This window comes from Echinops telfairi, unplaced genomic scaffold (assembly GCF_000313985.2).
Source record: "Echinops telfairi isolate 266 unplaced genomic scaffold, ASM31398v2 ScPeMD7_54;HRSCAF=185, whole genome shotgun sequence".
NCBI lineage: Eukaryota > Metazoa > Chordata > Mammalia > Afrosoricida > Tenrecidae > Echinops > Echinops telfairi.
In genome coordinates this window covers 191,133-210,690 of record NW_022103952.1, presented here as the reverse complement: position 1 = coordinate 210,690, position 19,558 = coordinate 191,133, and the positions used below count along the sequence as shown (strand labels likewise).

Here is a 19,558-nt window from a genome sequence, read left to right as displayed (position 1 = left end):
CAATTTTGATGTTACTTCCAAAATAAAAGCCCCCACCTTGTTCTTTCCACTATGAAAGAAATGCTCTCTCATCTTACAGTGTCTTTTGAAATTGAAATGTTCTATATGGATAGAAGTTGGTTGAATTACCTATATTTAAAAATTCAGAAGCATGTGTTATTTATTTTCTATCTTCTAAAAAGACTAGGAGAATTACATAAAGTAAGCACTTTGTGGTCATAAAATGTAGAATTACAAGAGCCTTGCCTAAAATTATTTAGTATAATTTTATCAAGACTTATCAAGCACTGTCTCTTGTTATCCTCAGGTCCCGAGAAGAAAGCAGGAGGGAGGCAGGTATCCAAACCAGGAGAGGAATTTTTGAGTCTTAAGAGTAAGTCAACCTACTTGGACTTTGACCTGGTCTCAAAGGTTTTCCTTCCCAAATAAAATGGGGAAATAGGATATGGTCGTGATGGTTAGCTTCGAAAGCACATCGCTGTGCCTGCAATGATAGAGTATTTGTTGGCTGAGAGAGAACACTGCATATTGGGAAAGATAAAGTGAAGGGTTGGAATTATGCCTCTTTTTGGAGTTTCAAGTTGTTTCCTGTTCAATATGGTAGTGATAATATCTTCCTCAAACCATTATTTTGTGCGGATTAAATGAGAAAAAAATAATGCATATAAAAGGGGCTTACACAGCTCCTGGAACACGGCAGTTGCCTTGGGCCAGACAGTATTTCTGTTACCTTGCTTCCTGTAAAAGTAACCACAGCAGCAAAATATATTCTTAATAAGGTTTAACTAAGAAAGGACATTGCTCTACTTTTGAAACCAAATAAGACATGAACCAGGGAAAGAAACTATTGCAGAATGAGCAAGGAGAAATTTAGACTTGAGGCTCTTTTAGATTGTAAAGAGACTCTAGTTAACCTAATTAAGATAAAGGAGATTTAATTGGCCTAAGGGAAACCCCCAGTGATGAAATTGTGAGAACACCTAAATTTGTGTTGAATGCCTCCAGAGAATGGAGCCCGAAGGCATATTTAGAGAATTGAGAGTGTTACAATTGATTCTGATAGAAACTTTAATATAACCACAGAAAAGAAAAATAATGGAGTCATTAGCATTCATGCCAATAATATTATTGTATATCTGCAGTCACTGTAGTTGATGATTTTAAAATAAAGCATGAGGTTATCAGTACTTGAATTTGCCACTTAAAAATCCTTATGTCTAAATAGTTTTTTTAATTTGTAAATGTTCCTAAACCAACAGTATTTTGGCATTGAATAAAATTTCCTTGGGAAATGATTTATCACTTGCATTGGATTCCCAAAATACCCCAAGTGTACTGTCTGGGTAATACTCCTGTAATATAATCTCCTGGAGGCAACATTGCAAGAGATGTGTGTGGAAGAGTTTTTCAACCATGCCCTATTTGAGAATTGTCATACATGTCCAATGCTCTGTGAAATGAAGTGATTGTTACTAACAGAACTCTTCAAGCCCACATTAGCTTTTTCTGGCCCAATTCTTAGTTTCTCCCTGGTCATGATCCACACCTGGTATCAAGCCCTTTCTGGCTCATAGTGACCCCCCTCAAAACTAATTCTTGATTGAAACGGATAGCCTCATCTTTCGCCCAGCTAGTGGTTTTGAGCTGCTTAACCCATGGTGCCACCATGAATCCTTGCCCTAACAGGGTTTACTTATAGAAACTAATTTATCTTGGAAAAGAAAATTGCAGAAGTTGCTGCTACATCAAAAATCAACTCGGTTACTATTGAAATTATATTTAACGGAGTTGCCATATCCAAGCTTCTATTTTTTTTTCGGGTGGCTATGCACAGATGTGGATCTAAAGGAGGAAGTGTGTGACTTTCATCTTAGCTTGATCATTTTGTGTTGATTACAAATTATATAGATGGGAGGAATATGACATGAAGTGAAATGGAGGTTAAAAAAAAGAAAAAAAGAGATAGCATAGTTTGGGGCTGAGGAAACCAATGCTGGAATCCAAAAGACTTGTATGCACATCAAAATTGCTCAACTTACAGTCATGTGACCGCCAGTAATTTATTTAACTTCTTTAAATGTGTTTCCTTGTGTTAGAAAATAACTATTACTGTTGTACTGAAAATTAACTTTTAAAAAGGTATTAACTTGTTTTAGTGTCTTGAACACTGTAAGCACTCAAGGATTATACTTGATCAATTGCATGATTACTTTTCTTTATAATAATAAGCACTCAAGTATTATGATTTTATTTATTGTGGTTGTAATTATCATTATTAAGAGTAGAAAGAAAATAATTGATCTGTGATATTCAATATACATTCCTGGCTAATTTCAATTCACAGTTTCCCTCTGGTTTACTCCTTCCCTAAGAATGGATAAGGTGGTTATGGACTGGACAAATTAGAGGACATTTTATCTCACATTGTGCTAGAACAGTGGTTCTCAACCTTCCTAATGCCACCACCCTTTAATACAGTTCCTCATGTTGTGGTGACCCCATCCCCCCTGCCAGCCATAAAATTACTTTCGTTGTTACTTCTTCACTGTCATTTTGCTACTGTCATGAGTCAGGCGACCCCTGTGAAAGGGTCGTCCGACCCCTAAAGGGGTCGCAATCCACAGGTTGAGAACCACTGTGCTAGAGGCTGGAACTTCAGGTGGTACTTACCAATGCAAAGAGGTTAAACCCCCAAGAATGGCTCAGAGAATGATACAGACAGACATACTCTGAACCACATAGAGAAGATGCAAGCTGAGCTCTGAGATTCTTGTGGTTAATGGTCTTGCTCATTGAAAAAAAAGTTTTTTTTAATTATTTGGCGGGGAGAGACCACCCTTTCTTAGACATAGAATGATGTTGATAGAAGACTTGGTCAGGACATACGTGATTAAGATTTATTGTATCTCTGGTCCTAAATCTCCACCCACACAGAGCTGATGAGTGAAAGGGTTCTGAGGAACAAAGTCCTTTGTAGATGGAACCTTATTCTTTCTCTTCTTTGTATGTGGCGATGCTAAACTTAAGGACAGCGTGTCACCAAGTATGAGCATTTGATTCTGGGCTAGAGCAGTCTGTCCATAAGCAAGTAATACAACTATCTTCCTTTTGGATAGAATCCTGGGGAAATGGAAATTTTACCATTATGATGCTCTCCTCAGAACCTGACTTTTTAAACACACATTGAGAGAATGGGAGCAGGCTACCTGGAAAGGGGGGTGGGGGACGAGGGGCACCAGGTGTGTGTGTGGGGACGGGATGGGGTGGGGTGACTCCTGATTACCTCAGGCTGAAGCCTACCCATCATTTACAGGACCTGTCCTACGCTGCTTCCGCCGCTGCCGTGACTACTGCTGTCCAGACATCTTCGGATTCTAATTTCCTGTCCAGCCAGTTCGGCCACCGTCTTGGTTGCATAGCTGCAGTTGGTGCTGCAAGCATCCTGGCTAAGCCTACGAAACCGAAGGCTGCAATGGCGCACCGGTGGCGCCGTGTAAAAGTCTATCTCATAAACGATGATGAACAATGGGAAAAACTAGACACTGGGTTCATCTCATCTACTTTCAATGAAGAGCACCGGGCAGAGTCACTGCTCGTGCATTCTGAGGTCAATGGCTCTCTGATATTTGAGTCAAAGATAAATCCACAAACACCCTATCAGAAACAACGTGGGTCTTTGATTGTTTGGTGGAAAGCCGAGGGCCAAGGAGTGGCTATCAGTTTCCATGAGTCCGCATGCTGTGAGGCAGTCTGGGAAGACATTTGCCATGCTCAGGGCAAAGATGCTTCTCTCCACACCACACAAGACCCGTCAGACAACTCAGAACAGCAATTTTATGATGTGCCAGATACTAGTTGTTTGGTAGATCTGCCCAACTGTGAAATCTCCAAACTTGAGCACATTGCGCAAATAGTTCACTCGGTTTTTGACTCACCTGCCCTTAAGGAAAAGCTAGCTCTGGCCTTGGAAAAAGAAAACTATATTAAAAAATTACTGCAGCTGTTCCATGTTTGCGAGCTTCTTGGTAACCCTAAAAACTTACACCATATGTATGACATTTTTAAAGCAATCTTATTCCTCAACAAGACATCTCTGTTTGAGATCATGTTTTCCGATGCTTGCATCATGGATGTAGTGGGATGCCTTGAATACGACCCTACCGTGCGTGAGCCCATAAGGCATAGGGAATTTTTGTTTCAAACAGCACATTTCAGGGAAGTTGTACCAATCTCAGACTCTGAAATTAAGAAAAAAATACATCAGACCTACAGGGCCCAGTATATTTATGATCTCCTATTGCCTCTACCACCCATGTTTGAAGCGAATGTTCTTTCTACTATTAGTAGTTTTATTTTCTTCAACAAGATTGAGATAGTCAGCTTACTGCAGGAAGATGAAAAGTTTTTGTGTGAAGTTTTTGCACAGTTAACAGATAAGGGTACCGCTGATATTAAGCGGTGCGAATTGTTGTTTTTCCTTAAGGAATTCTGTGCCTTTTCTAAGACATTACAAAATCAAAGCAGAGATGAATTATTGGCAACGATGGCAAAGTTGGGAATTCTTCCTGCTCTTAAAATTGCAATGGGCATGAATCATTTGAAGATAAGATCTGCTGCTGCAGATATATTTGCTTATCTAGTAGATTACAGCCCATCCATAATACGAAAATATACAATCCAAGAAGCCAAGCACGTTGAACAAGGGAACCTTTTTATTAATATAATAATTAAACAAATGATCTATGATCCTGATCCTGAGCTAGGAGGTGCTCTTCAATTAATGGGACTTCTCTGTTCTATTCTTGATCCAAGCAACATGCTGGCTGTACCTAGTGAATATGGAAGAGGTGCGTTTCTAAATTTCTTTTACAAGCACTGCATGCATGTCTTGATAGGGCCACTTTGCACCACCATATCAGAAGATAAATGTGAGAACACTATAGTTATATCTAATGAAAATTGTGCCACTGATTATCAAACAGCACAAATGCTTTCCATAATTGTAGAGCTGCTCACCTTTTGTGTACAACACCATGCCCATTACATTAATAATTATATTTTGAACAAAGACTTGCTAAGGCAAGTCTTGACCTTGATGAAGTCAAAGCACACTTTCCTGATCTTGTGTGCTCTTCGCTTTATGAGAAAGATGGTTGGGCTTCAAAACGATCTTTATAATTCTTACATCATTGAGGGGAATCTCTTTGAGCCAGTTATCAACGCTCTTCTGAATAATGGAACTCGGTACAATATGTTGAATTCAGCTGTTATTGAGCTTTTTGAATATATAAGAGTAGAAAACATTAAGCCTCTTGTTGCTCATGTAGTTGAAAATTTTTTTCAATCATTAGAATCAATAGACTATGTTCAAACATTCAAAGGGTTGAAGACAAAGTACGAACAAGAGAAACAGAGGCAAAGTCAAATACGGAAGAATTTAAATGAGTTACTGCAGAGTAAAATACTCAGTAGATGCACCAGAGTCCGTGAGGAGATGAGAGTCCGTGAGGAGATGAAACAAAGGAGTCTTCAGGAAGAGACAGAGGAAGAAGAAATAACAATGCCACCACTAGAAGATACGGAACCAGAAGATCATGCTCCAAGTCAGCAAGATAACCTGACGGAGGTTAAGAAAAGAAAAGCCAATGAAGACAAGACCAACCTTGAGGAAAAAAATCCATGATGGCCTCAAATATAGTCCATCCCATTCTTCAGGTGTTGCCAGTAACACCAATCTCTTAAATGATAACAGTGTGACCAGTTCAGTGGCTTATCCAGAAGATGAAGATGAAAATGAAAAGACTAGTTCATGAAATCCTGACCAGGAGATCCTCCATGTGTGTCCTCCTAAAATACTGTAAATATGTAAGGAGCTAAAACATCCGAATCAAAACTCTTTCTCACGTCAACCTATAAGAATAAAAAATATAACAAAAATGCTTATTGAAATACTCAAAGGGGGTTACTCAATCTATATATCTATGTATAAAAAAGAAATCCTAAAAATTGGGGGGTTGGAGTGGGGTAAATTTCATACCCAGATATTGACTGATAGCTTTATAACAAGAGAAGTCTTAGCTTGAGGGGTGATTTGGAGGAGGAAATGGAATGATAAAATAATGTTGATGTCATTTTCCCCTAATATGTTGCTCCATATTACAAACAACAGTATGAGTGCAATTGCATAATGGTTCTGGTTATAGTATTCTTTCCTTCCATTGTATATCCTATGATATTTTTTCCTTTTGCTGCCTTTCTTTGAAATAAATGTTCCTGTTTATCTGGATGTTTATTTAGAAAACTAAGTTCGCTCTAAGACTAAAGCTATTCAATTATCTCTTTGAACATGTGGCAAAAATTCCGTCTTCGTGGGTAATTGGAAGGAAGTAACTTTCAAAATGTATGTGGATGAACAATAAAGAAAGCTAAATTCAAAATGGAAAATGGACACTTCTTTTAAAATAACCCCCTTTTTAATGAAGATCAGCAATATCAGGCCAATTGGTTCAGTAGTACTGGAAAAGGTTCTTCCTTAGGACTTTAGGGATGGGTAGAACAGAAGGCTGTTTAAATTGTGATAGACTTCGAAGTCATTTTCTGCTTCATTAATAAGTGATCTCTCTCCAGAGCAGTAGGTAAGTTTTAAAGTGTAATTGGTAAAGACTCTCATACAAAGAGCAGTGCCAAATAAGCAGCATTTAGTATTGGGAAGCCATTAGACCAAGAAAAAGATTGCTAACCTTTCAAAGTCAGCATACAGCACATGGAACTTTTCTATAAGTATGAGTGCAGTATGAAAGCTGTTTTATTAAAAAGTTTATGCAGGTGAATTTCTGAAAATGAAGGGATGCAAAGAGTTAAGAGTTTTTATTAGAAGAGTAGATTAACTGGGTCCATTTTTCTTAGAGTAATATGACGAGCTGTTTCTCCTGCCTTGAAGAGTTTGTATTTAATTTTAAATTTAGCTTATGTCTGGGCAACCTAGGTTGTTTGTATAGATATGAAGTATAGTTTTCCATAAAATATATATTTATTGGGTATTTAAAATAATAAGACACTTGCTTTACACTGTTTAGTGATAGTCATGCTGAACTATAATAACCAAGAACTAAAATGTGACCCAGAAATTATTTTAAAGACTTTATTAAATTTACTGTTGTGTCAATAGGAGGGACATTTTATGCAAAAAGCAAAGACTTCTGTGTAAAGAATCCAAAGAATCTGTTTCTAAAACAACCAAATCATTTCACCAGATAGGAAGTCAGCTGAAGTGTGGACTTGACCTCATGCGGTGTGATCATACATTGCCAGGGACATGTCTTAAGGAGAAATTTGCATTTGCACATCTCTCAAGTCCTGCTAGTTAAATCTAGGATTATCGATGTGATTGTATGCTCGCCAAAAGATGAACTGTTAGAAAAGTATTTGGTTGTTCCTTTTGGATAGATTCTCATGAGAAGATTGCCCATACTACCCTCCCCCTCCCGATTTCATGTTGAAGGGGGAAAAAAAAAGTAATTTCTTAGTTTGGGTGAAAATTGGCCCAGTTTCTTTAGACAAGTTATTTACAATGAGGAAGAGAAGAATAGTGCTTTGTTTTTTAAAATCATTTTATTGGAGACTCTTACAGCTCTTATTACAATCCATACATACATCCATTGTGTCAAGCACATTTGTACACATGTTGCCATCATCATTCTCAAAACATTTTCTTTCTACTTGAGCCCTTGATGTCAAGTGCTCATTTATTCCCCTCCCTCTCCCTCCCTCTCTCATAAACCCTTGATAATTTATAAATTTTTTTTATGTCTTAAACACCGACCACCCTTCACCCACTTTTCTATTGTTCATCCCTCTGGAGGGAAGGGGTGTTATATGTTGATTATTGTGATCGGTTCCCCCTTCCTCCCTCCATCTTCTCCTTACCCTCCTGGTATTACTACCCTCATTATTGGTCTCGAGGGGTTTATCTGTCCTGGATTCCAGCTCCTATCTGTATCAGTGTACATGCTGCGGTCTAACTGGATTTGTAAGGTAGAATTGGGGTCATGACATTGGAGGGTGGGCATTAAAGAACTAGAGTAAAGTTGTATGTTTCGTCGGTGCTATACTGCACCCTGAGTGGCTCATCTCTTCCTTGTGACCCTTCTATGAGGGGATGTCCAATTGTCTACAGATGGGCTTTGCCTCTGCATTCTACCCCCTCCCCCTCATTCATTTTGATAGGAGTTTTTGTTCTGGGTATTTGATGCCTGATATCTGATCCCCTGAACACTTCATGATCACACAGGCTGGTGTGCTTCTTCCATGTGGGCTTAGTTGCTTCTCAGCTAGATGGCTGTTTATCTTCAAGCCTTTAAGACCCTAGATGCTATATCTTTTGATAACAGGACACCATCAGCTTTCCTCACCACATTTGCTTATGCACCCATTTTGTCCTCAGCAATTGTGTCTGGAAGGTGAGCATCACAGAATGCCAGGTTATTAGACAAAAGTGTTCTTGCATTGAGGAAGTACTTGAGTAGAGGCCCAATATCACCTTAATACTTAATATATGAATATATGTACATAGATCTAATTCCCTATTGTTATATATAAATATATTTGTGGACATTTTATATTTATATATTTTATATATATATTATGGACATTTTATATTTATATATATATATAAATTATTTATATATTTTATATATTATGGACATGCCTATATTTAGACCTCTATAAATGTCCTTTGCCTCCTAGTTCTTTCCTCTGTTTCCTTTTACTTTCCTCTTGTCTTGCTATCATGCTCAACCTTTATTCAACTTTCATTAATTTCTCTTGACTACATTGCACTTGATCAAGCCCCACCAGGCATCCTACACCCTCCTCCATTTTAGATCACTTTTTGTCCCCTTGTCGCCGGGTTCCTTGGCTCCCCACTTCCTTTCCCCCACCTCCCCCTATCCCTTGTGTCACCCTGGAACTGTTGGTGGATCCCGTTGTTTTCTCCTCAGGATTGTTTATCCTGCCAATCTTATCTAGATAGATGTGCAAAAACAATAATAAACACAAAAGCAAAGCAAAACAAAGCAACAAAATAACCCACAACAACAAGAAAGAAAAGCCTATGAATAGTTCCAGGTCTGTTTATTGACCTTTATGAGTGTTTGATGCTATTTCTGTTTATTCTCTATCCCTTAGTTTTCATCTGCCACACAAAATGAACCATGTAAGGAAAAAAAAAAGAACCGTGTAGGAAGGAAATGAAGGAAAAGAACAGTTGCATTTATTGCTGTATTGTCCTTGGTGCATTGGTAAAGAAAAATGAGGGAAAGCATAAGTTAAAAAAAAAAAGAACAAGAATAATTCCTGGCACTCTATTAAGCTGCATAACCTCTAGAAGCCCTTTTCTCATTGCAGCTTCTTAATGTTAGGGAAAGCTTTGTGACAAGCAAAATGGTACAAAGGCAAATTGCCCATTAGATGGCACAGCCTACTATTAAGGGAACATTTAAGAGGGCAACAAAACACAGCAGAGCAACCCTTGCTGTCTTCACCCCGAGTGAAAAATTGACCAGCATGTTCAATCTTCTAACTGGTGTGTGAGAACACACCAAGTCAGGAATGTTTCCTTTCTTTTCGAAGTCGGTTAGAAGTCATTAAGTAAAGGACCCCTTAAGTAGGTTAGTTAGGAAAAGAAATAAAGCATATGAAATGGCCTATATTGACAATAAAATCCAGGCAAACACTTTTGGAGAATATCCTGGAAATATCAAGGTTTGGGCTTTAAACACATGACCTTTGGTAATTTTTATGACTCAGTGACTTCCTAACACACGCACCCCCCCACCCCCCACTCCTGCCAAAACACACGTACACACATATGGGGAGTAATTTAAAGGCAAAGCAAATGCTTCCTATTTAGAGTGCTTCAATGACAATGCCAACTCTGCACATTTAGTGACCTTGGGCAATTTATTTATTTGTCTTTCCTAGCCCCAATTTTTCTGCCTTGTTTTTTGTTTTTTTTCATTGGAAACTATATGCGTATCACCCAGATTATATTTAGTCCTTTATGAAAACGCATAATCAGCTGTGGCAGCAATATACTCATTCTTAAGAAGGTGGAAAATAAAAACCAGTTATAACCACTTATATCACAAGTTAGGCTCATAAATCAGTAATCCTAGATTCTGGATCAAATTGACAGCAACATAATAAATTAAAAATGAATGAGTTCAATTCAGGTTGGCAGACAACTCTATGTGTTTGAATCATGCCCTGCTGAAACACAACTGAAATAAAAATATAAAAGAAGAAAGAGAAGTAAACCCTCAGAGCAATGAAGACAGTTGGGTTGAATGGTGTTTGGGATGTTAACCAAGGAATCAGAGATGTAGGGAACTTAGAAGAGCTGGTGGGGGAGAAGTGGAGAAAAGGGAAGATTTGTAAAAGTGATAGGAGTGAGTCACCAAGTCGTATTCTCTCCAAGCAGGCAGAGCGGCCAACTATCCCTAGGCAACAGACCAGGGAGCTCTGGTGGCATAGTGGACTATGAACTGAGACTTGCTGACCACAAGGTCAGCAGTTCAAACTCACCAGTTGCCCCAGAGGAGAAAGATGAGGCTGTTTCGAATCTTGGAAATCCAAGGGGACGGCTCCACTCTGTCTGAAAGGGTCATTATGAGTCAGAATCTACTTGAAGGCAGTGAGATTTTTAGAGACAACAGCCCAAAGGTCCTTTCCCTAAAGCAATGAAAATACCAGGCAAAGTTGGGAGCCTTGGAGGGGGGTGGTCAGCCTTTCCTTTCTGCTGGAAAATTCAGGATGCTAGTAGTTCACCACTCCTAATATACAAGCTTTGGAAAGAAACATGTCAATTACTGATTAAGGTTTGTAAAGATGGCCTTGACTCTCTTGCTCCTAAGCCCTCCAGATGACTGGTTTGCGTGAGGGTAGGGCACTACTGAAAAAAAGGCAACGTTGTAGTTGCTGGAAGGGAATCCTCAGATTTTGTGGAGGAGGAGAAAGAAGAGCAACTCATCACCTGGGGTCGTACAGGGGAGGGAGGGACAGGAATAACTTTTATCTTTCAGAGCTGCCTCTGGGAACTTCCTCCCCAAAGAAAGCACTCCGGTGTGTTCTCCTTCATGAAAAGATAAAATGGATCTTGTTCAAAATTACACAAATCCTGGTCCTGCCTTATATTAGAAGTGTAACCTTGGCATTTAATGTGACACCTCTGATGTTAAGGTTTCGCATTTTTAAAGTGTGCATATGTTTTTGTGAGCATTCAATGATATACTTCCTATGACTTTCACTGAGCTATCATGATAAGAGTTCACGAATGAGCTACTTTATTGAACATGGGCCATATATATCAAACACAGTTGACTAGCCAATTTGCCAATGATATTTCTAATTTCAAAATAAACGTGCAAAGGTAGGCGTGGTGGCCATGAGAATGTGCCAGTCACTGTGCTTCAAAATTCATTACCCTATTTCCTCCTAGAAGTCCTGAGTGACACAAATAGCAGGGACTGTTAATAACAGAGTAATAACCCAAAGATTGTTGGTTCATGCCCATCCAGAAAGGTCTGACTACCTGCTACTGGTGGTCAAAGCCATAAAAAACCCTTTGGAGCATAGTTCTATTCTAAAACATATGGGATCATTATGAGTTGGAATTAACTCCAGGACAACTGATATTTTCTTCCACAGTCTGCGCACAGCCAGTGAGCAAGTCAAGAGTTCTAAAGCAGGCTCTTTCCTAGGAGATATGAGACCTCTTTGCCTAAAGATTTTGTCTTGAGAACTTTCTGAAGCCCTTACAGAACTTTCTGGAGACTACCCGGGGATCTAGGATGCTTCCACCATAGCTTCATTGCCATCCTTCTTTACTTAGGATTGGTTTGCATTATAATCAGATGACTTCCAGCCTCCCTCAGTTAACATCCCATGTGCTCCCAAGAGCATTTTTCCTAGTAGAATCCATGTATAGATCCTCTCATGATGGCTGATTTTTGGAGAGTGTGATATTTAGTTTTGGGGGGCCAACTTGACTGCCAATCAGGTCGCAGCTTGATTAGGGAGCAGCCTAGATAAATGACTTTCTGAGGCCGGTCTCCCTCTCTTTCTCCTTGGAGGTGGGTCACATACTCTCTCTGTCTTCAGCTTCCTGCTGGCAAACCTCTCAGAAACCTGACAGACCCCTAGAGGTGCGTCCACCACCATTGGATCCATGTGACTTTTCACCCACTGGCCTGTGATCTCCCCGCATTGTGTCATTGCTTGTGGCTCTATGAGTCTGAAGAATGATTTATGGATTAGTATCAGGCTTATGGACTTGATCTGGACTGGGTTGGGGTGTTTTTCTGATATATAACTACTTCTCAGTATAAAACTCTCTCTTAACCTATATGAGTGTGACTGGGTTTGTTTCTCTAGTCAACCCTGCCTAACAATTTATGGTACCTTGGGAGTCTGGTACTAGAGAGACAAATCATGAAGAGGGAGAGTGGATGCTTGTTTGACCTCTGCCTCATGGTAGTTTTTCTTGTTTCACTAGCCCGAGGTCAGATAGGCCCACACTGTGTGCTCGATTGTTTTCTGGAAAAGATATGGGAAGTGAAGCTTTTGATTCCTAGAAGTTGTCTTTGGTTATTTCTGTTTGAAATGGCAAGAATGAATGTGATTAATGCATATTTTGAGCTCAAGGGTCAAAATAGCCCCTTGAACTTCTCTGAGACCATGCTGCTTAGTCAAAGTGGCTGACAGAAGGCCCAGCCCTGGCTTGATGCAGTTAGATGCCTAAGACTATATTGCATAGGAATGGAATAGTTTAGATAAGACAAGGATTAAATTTGACTCTTTTAAGAATTGAGTTTATACTAATTGTTTCTGACTGCTGTTATTGATATAATCATTGATAGAAATGGTTATTATTAAGTATGAAAATAGTTTGTAAGCCCACTGTCTTAAGCCATTATTTTGAATCTTTAAATGATTTAGAACATTCCTGAAAAGAAGGCTCTGAGAAGATCAGCCCCACCCAGTGCTTTGAGTGCTCAGGACATTTGCATTTAAGAGACCTGGCTAGGGCTGGTGACAGACTGAAGAAGAAAAAAGGAACCCCTTGGCTTTTTAAATTTGAGCTAGTGGTTTGTGCCCGAAGCTGGAAACAAACAAACAAAAACACTGCCCTCAAGGTGATTCCTACTCATAGTGACAGATCTTACATAGGGTTTCCTAGACTAAATCATTACTGGAGCTAATAGCCCCATCTTACTCTCATGGAGTGGCTGGTGGGTTTTTTTCTGAACCACTGACCTTGCAGTTAGCAGTCCAACATTTACCGTACAGTGCCACCTGGGTGCCTTTAAACGAGCACAGTAGGTCTTATGATTCTGTTCTACAGTAGACACAAGGACACAGAAGTATGTGTGTTTAATATTGTGTAACTTGTCCTCCTGAAAGTGATGGTGTTCAGCTAAAGTTCATCAGTCTCCCTAGACTTTCCCTTGATAAATATAAGGATTATGCCTTATAAAACATAGTGAAGGTATTTGAAATGTTAAAATCATCATATGCACATAACATATACCCACTCTTTACTTAACAGCATTATTAGGTTCCAAAGACCAGGTCTTTAAGTGAAAATAAATGATGACCATATCACCTCATACCCTCACATGTATGCCCTTGACCTTAAACTGTAGGTGCCACAATCCATTCACATACTGACTCCACTTCTGTCCAGGTATCCTGCCCCACCTTCATCTGTGTCTGCCCAAGAGGAGGCATTAAGGAAACTAAGAAACTGCACAAGAGCCAATCACTTGATGTGGTGTGCCACAGCCCCTGGGCACCAGAATTCCCCACAGCAGGACTCTTTCTGACCACAGTCTGGCCAATCACTTCCGTCCTCTTGAAGCTGAAAGCTGAGGCCGGGCCGCAAGGTCCTACTTCCTCCTTGGATCCAAGGGCAGCCCACCTTCAGGACACAGGCTACAGCTGCCCCTTCTAAGACCCCTGTGAACACTCAGGACCCAATAGGCAGTTCTCTTCTTGTCAGCCCTAATCCAGCCTCCCACCTCCACTCTGCCCAGGATGCCAGCAGCTGTGGAAAATTGCCTCCCCTCTTCTCTTCTGGGCAGGGAAACACTAAGCATCATAAGCTTCTTAGTCCTATGTGCACAGGGTCCAACAGTCAGGGACCCCATCAGGGACCTTAGCATTGGTCACTGCCAGACACACCTTTGTAGTGCATGAACTAGTAGATTTTTTTGTCCTTTTTACTACTGTTGTATATGTGAAGTGCTGGATAAGGAGATAGTTAATAAGTGAAGAGGGGGTTTTTTTTTTTTACACTTTACTATTGTGTAATTTTATCCTTCTTACATATCCTGTGTAGAATGGAAATCATAGAGCATTTAATTAGAGGTAGGTGAAATATTTACATCTGAGAAACAATATAAGTGACTTTACAATAGAATGTCTTATTTTAGGTGTGAAAAAAATCTACCTTTCACCGATTCTTCTTTGGAAATTCATCAAATTACTGTACATTCCTCACTTTCAAATGTGATAGATGAAAGCAATGTTGAGGTTTTGTAGGGTACATTTGACAGTGGACAGAGCAAAAACATTCTAATACTGAGTGGCTTAGCAGAATCCTCAGTCCATGTGTACGTCTTATTCCTCTAAAGAATTGCCTTAGTAACTCTCCAACAGAAGTAGATTACTAAGTTTTCTCCAAACAAAACTCACAAACTCACATAATTACTCATTTCAGCCATTACAGTGGGGCAGGAATTATGTTGAAATAATACTTGAAATTTCATTTGCTTTTGATTCCAATAGTTTGGACACCAAAAATCTTTCTAGTAAAAACTGCTAAGTGTGTCAGGTATATTAAACCAGAAATCACATGCAATATTGGGGAAGACAGGTGGCTATAAAAGTATTTCACTTAGTATTCCAGAGAAGGATGGACTGGTTAGTGAAATTTAGACTGTGTAAAATAAAGTGCACATATTACAATTGAAAAATGACCCAGTATTAGATTAGTTTGTGATGGAAAGAATCACTTCTAGAATAAACCCAGACACCTAACTCACTGCCATCGGGTCAATTCCAACTCATAGCAATCCTATAGGACAGGGTAGAACTGCCCCTCTGAGCTTCTGAGACTGTAACTCTTTATGGGAATAGAAAGCCCCATCTTTCTCCCAAGGAGTGGCTGGTAGTTTTGAACTCCAAGGTTGTCAGCCCAACATGTAACCACTATACCACCAGGGAGGGGGGGGAAATATATATATATAGTTCAGTAGGAAGCTAGAAAGGAACTCGAGATGACACATCACTATTGTGCACACTCCAGTCAATCTCAATCCTGACTCATAGTGACCTGCTGGCACAGAGTAGAACTGGGCTAAAAAATTTCCTAGCCTGAAATCTATACAGCAGCATTAGTAAATACTTCAAGTCCTCTTGGCTCTCAGCACGTAAGGTTACACCATCTATATATCACAGGTTGTTAATGAGCCTTCCTCTAATCCTGGTGTCTTGTTCTTTTTTGTATAGCCCAGCTCCTTGGTCTATTTACACAGAAACAGATAATTAGGGTGAAAGGATACAATCATGATGCACATCTATCCTTATTTTGAATCATACAATATCCCTTTATACTGTTTAAATGGCTGCCTTTTGTTCCATGTCCAGGTTCCACATGAGCTCAATTAAATTTTCTATAATTCTCTTCACAATGGCATCCATAATGTGTCATATACCACACAAAGACCTTTGCATAGTCAGTAAAACCCAACCAACACATAAAGTCCTTAGTACAGTGCTTGTGGTTGTTAGGTGCCACCAAGTCTGCCCCGACCCATGGAGACCCTATGTACAACAGAACGAAACATTGTTAGGTCCTGCGCCATCTTCACAATTGTTCTGATTCTTGAGCACATTGTTGCAGCCATGGGGTCAATCCATTTCCTTCAGGGCTTTCCCTTCCTTCACTGCCCCTCTGCTTTACCAAACATGATGTTCTCCAGGGAGTGGTCTCTCCTGGCAACATGTTCAAAGTATGTGAGATGAAGTCTCACCATCCTTGCCTCTAAGGGGCACTCTGTCCATACTTCTTCCAAGACAGATGGATTTGACCTTTTAGAAGTTCATGGTGTTTTCAATATTCTTCTTCAGCACCACAATTCAAATGCATCAATTCCTCTTCAGTCTTCTTTATTCACTGTCCAACTGGTCAGGTGCACCTTAATCTTCAACGTATCATCTTTGCTTCTCAATACACTAAAGAGGTTTCGTGCAACAGATTTACCAAATGCAGCGCGTCTTTTCATCTCTTGACGGCTGCTTCTGTGAGCGTTGATTGTGGACCCAAGTATGACAAAATCCTTGACAACTTCAGCCTTGTCTCCCTTTATCGTGGTTTCCCTGTTGGTCCATTTGTGAGGATTTTGGTCTTCATGACTTTGAGTGGTAACCCTACTGTAGGCTGCAATCCCTGATCTTCATCAGTAAGTGCTTCAAGTCCTCCTCACGTTTAGCAAGCAAGGTTGTGTCATCTGCATATTGCAGGTTGTTAATAAGCCTTTTCCAATTCTGATGTCATGTTCTTCTTCATATAAGCCTTGATTTGTGACCATGCACTGTGCCCTTGTTCTGTTTGCACAACTACCTCTCGAGCCATGTACAATTTTCACATGGGCACAGTGAAGTATTCTATAATTCCCATTCTTCTCAAGGCTATCCATACTTTATTGTGATCCACAAAGTCAAATGTCTTGGCATAGTCAATAAAATACAAGCACCAAGATTCACCTGACATCAGCAATGATAGCCCTTGTTCCATGTCCTCATCTGAATCCCACATGAACCTCTGGAGCTTCTTGCCAATGTACTGCTACAAGTGTTGCTGGATGGCCTTAAGCAAAATCTAACTGACATGTTATACTTTTCATCAATGATATTGTTCTATAATTGGAGCATTCTATTGGGTCACCTTTCTTTAGAAAGGATACCAAAAAAAAAAAAAAGAATGGGTGCAAATATGGATCTCTTCCAGTCAGTTGGCCAAGTAACTCCCTTCCAAATTTTCTGGAATAACTAGTGAGTGCTTCATGAAATTGCTGAAACGTTTCAATGGGTATTTCATCAATTCTTGGAATCTTGTTTTTGGCTAATGCTTTCAGTGCAGCTTGAATTTCTTCCTTCAGCACCATTGGTTCTTGCTCCTATGGTACCTTCTTAAACAGAGTGTCGACTTTTTTTGTACAGTGACTCTGCGTATTCTTTCCATCTTCTTTGGATACTTCTTGAATCACTCAATATTTTGCACATGGAATCTTACAATATTACCACTTGAGCCTTGAAATTGTGGAGTTCTTTTAGTTCGAGATATGCTAAGTGTGTTCTTCCCTTTTGGTTTTCTAATTCTAGGTCTTTTCACAGTTCATTATAATATTTGACTTTGTCTTCTCAAGCTACCCTTTGGAATTTTCAATTCAGCAATCTGATGCCATCGTTTCTTCCATGTGCTTTAACTACTCTATAATTGAGAGTAAGTTTCAGAGTATCTTCTGACATCTACTTCGATCTTTTCTTTACCAAATTTTTCATGACGTTCTTTTTTTCCCCCACGGTGCCTTCTGAATTTGCTTTGGTTTTTTAAAAAAATCATTTTTATTGGGGGCTCGTACAGCTCTCATCACAATCCATCCATCCATCCATCGTGTCAAGCACATTTGTACATATATTGCCCTCATCATTTTCAAAAGAGTGCCCTTCTACTTGAGCCCTTGGTATCAGCTCATTTTCCCCTACCCCCACCGACCCATCCTCATGAACCCTTGATAATTTATACATTATTATTTTTTCATGTCTTACACTAATATATGTTTCCTTTCGCCCACTTTTCTGTTGCCTGTCCCCCTGGGAGGGGATTATATGTAGATCATTGTGATTGATTTCCTCTTTCATCCCCCACCTTCCCTTTACCCTCCTGATATTGCTACTGTCATTATTGGTCCTGAGGGATTTATCAATCCTAGATTCCCTGTGTTGCGAGCTTTTATCTGTACCAGTGTACATTAATGATACTCTTAATAATCTCCTACAGTTCATCATGTCTTTTGTCATTAATGTACAAGGCATCAAATCTGTACTTGACATGCTCTGGAAATTCAAGTGAAATATTTCATATTTCATAATCAAGGTCATATTTTGGCTCTTATGGGCTTGTTTTAATTTTCTTCAGCTTTATCCTGGACTTACATATGAACAATTGATAGTCTGTTCCCCCGGCCTGGTTTTAGCTGCTAATATTGAGCTTTGCTATCATCTCTTTGCACAGATGTAGTCAATTTGATTTCTTTGTACAGTATTCCATCTGGATAAATTCATGTGTGTGGTTGACAAAATGGTATTTACTATGAAGAAATCCTTGGCTTTGCAAAATTCTATCCTGCAATCTCCAGCTTAATTTTATCACCAAGTCCCTATTTTCCAACTACCATTCCTTCCTCTTTGCTTCCAACATTTGCATTCCATTTCCCAATAATTATCAATGCATCTTGATTGCATACTTGATCAATTTCTGACTGAAGTTGCTGGTAGAGTTCTTCAATTTATCCATCACTGTTTTTTGTGGTTGGTACAAAGATTTGAATCATAGTTGTATTAATTGGATTTCCTTGAAGGCTGATAGATATAATCTGATCACAGCCAGCATTGTACTTCATGTATGATTTTGCAATGTCCTTTTGACAATTAATGCCAAGCCATTCCTCTTGATTGTGTTATTCTAAAAATGGTGAATGCCCGTCCATTCCCACTCACTTTTGCCTAGGATATCAATCTGTATGCATTCCATTTCATTTGTGAAGACTTCCAATTTTCCTAGATTCATACTTCATGCATTCCAAGTTCCAATCATTAGTATATTTTTGCAACTGTGTCTCCTTACTTTGAGTTGTGCCCCATCAGCAAATGATGATCCCAAAGGCTCCACTTCCACAGGCTTTACCTGACTCACATCACGATGGTTGATTTCACTCCAAGAAAGCAACTCCTCTTCACCCACATTTTGAATGCCCTCTGGCCCAAAGAGCCCATCCTTCAGCCCCACCTTCTCTGCTTCCATTCATTAGGCCTTCGGTATATGTATTAGTCTGGGTACCTTAGAGAAACAAATCCACAAAAACCCATGTATAAGAGAGAGTTTTATATAAAGGTTATGTGCACATCAAGAAAACATCCCTACCCAGTGCTGCCCAAGCCCACAGGTTCAACATTAATTCATTAACCCATATGTCCAACACCAATCTACAAAGTCTTCCTCCATCTCACAAAACACACTCTGATGCTGACTGCAGGAGGAAAGCCGAATCACTGAGTGTGTAAGCATCTCAGCGCTGGCAGGGGTCTCCACACGGCTGCTCCAGCACCCAGGGCTGCATCGAGGTAGGTCCATGTGGCTTCTCCTTGGGGAATGCCTTGCAGGAAGTCAGCCTTGCAAGCTAAAGCAGGGAACTGCTAAGGCAGCTGCACCCTG

The 19,558-nt window shown here is 39.7% G+C and overlaps 2 protein-coding genes across 3 annotated transcripts in view; both read left to right on the top strand.

Annotated features, from left to right (window-relative positions):
• LOC123521748 (protein tyrosine phosphatase type IVA 1-like) overlaps nucleotides 1-19,558 on the top strand; it is an 83,772-nt gene that overhangs the window by 37,058 nt on the left and 27,156 nt on the right. Inside the window, exon 1 of one of the 2 annotated variants that reach the window (XM_045290786.1) lies at nucleotides 309-373. The exons of the other annotated variant lie outside the window; for it this stretch is intronic. The gene's annotated coding sequence lies outside the window, so the exon portion shown is untranslated. Of the gene's footprint in view, nucleotides 1-308; nucleotides 374-19,558 lie in introns of those variants that run through there. 2 annotated transcript variants of the gene reach the window in all.
• On the top strand, nucleotides 306-6,420 carry LOC101658644 (serine/threonine-protein phosphatase 4 regulatory subunit 3B-like). Its single transcript, XM_045290785.1, has 2 exons — nucleotides 306-373; nucleotides 3,314-6,420. The coding sequence occupies exon 2, from the start codon at nucleotides 3,473-3,475 to the stop codon at nucleotides 5,681-5,683; it is 2,211 nt and encodes a 736-aa protein (XP_045146720.1). The 5' UTR covers nucleotides 306-373; nucleotides 3,314-3,472; the 3' UTR covers nucleotides 5,684-6,420.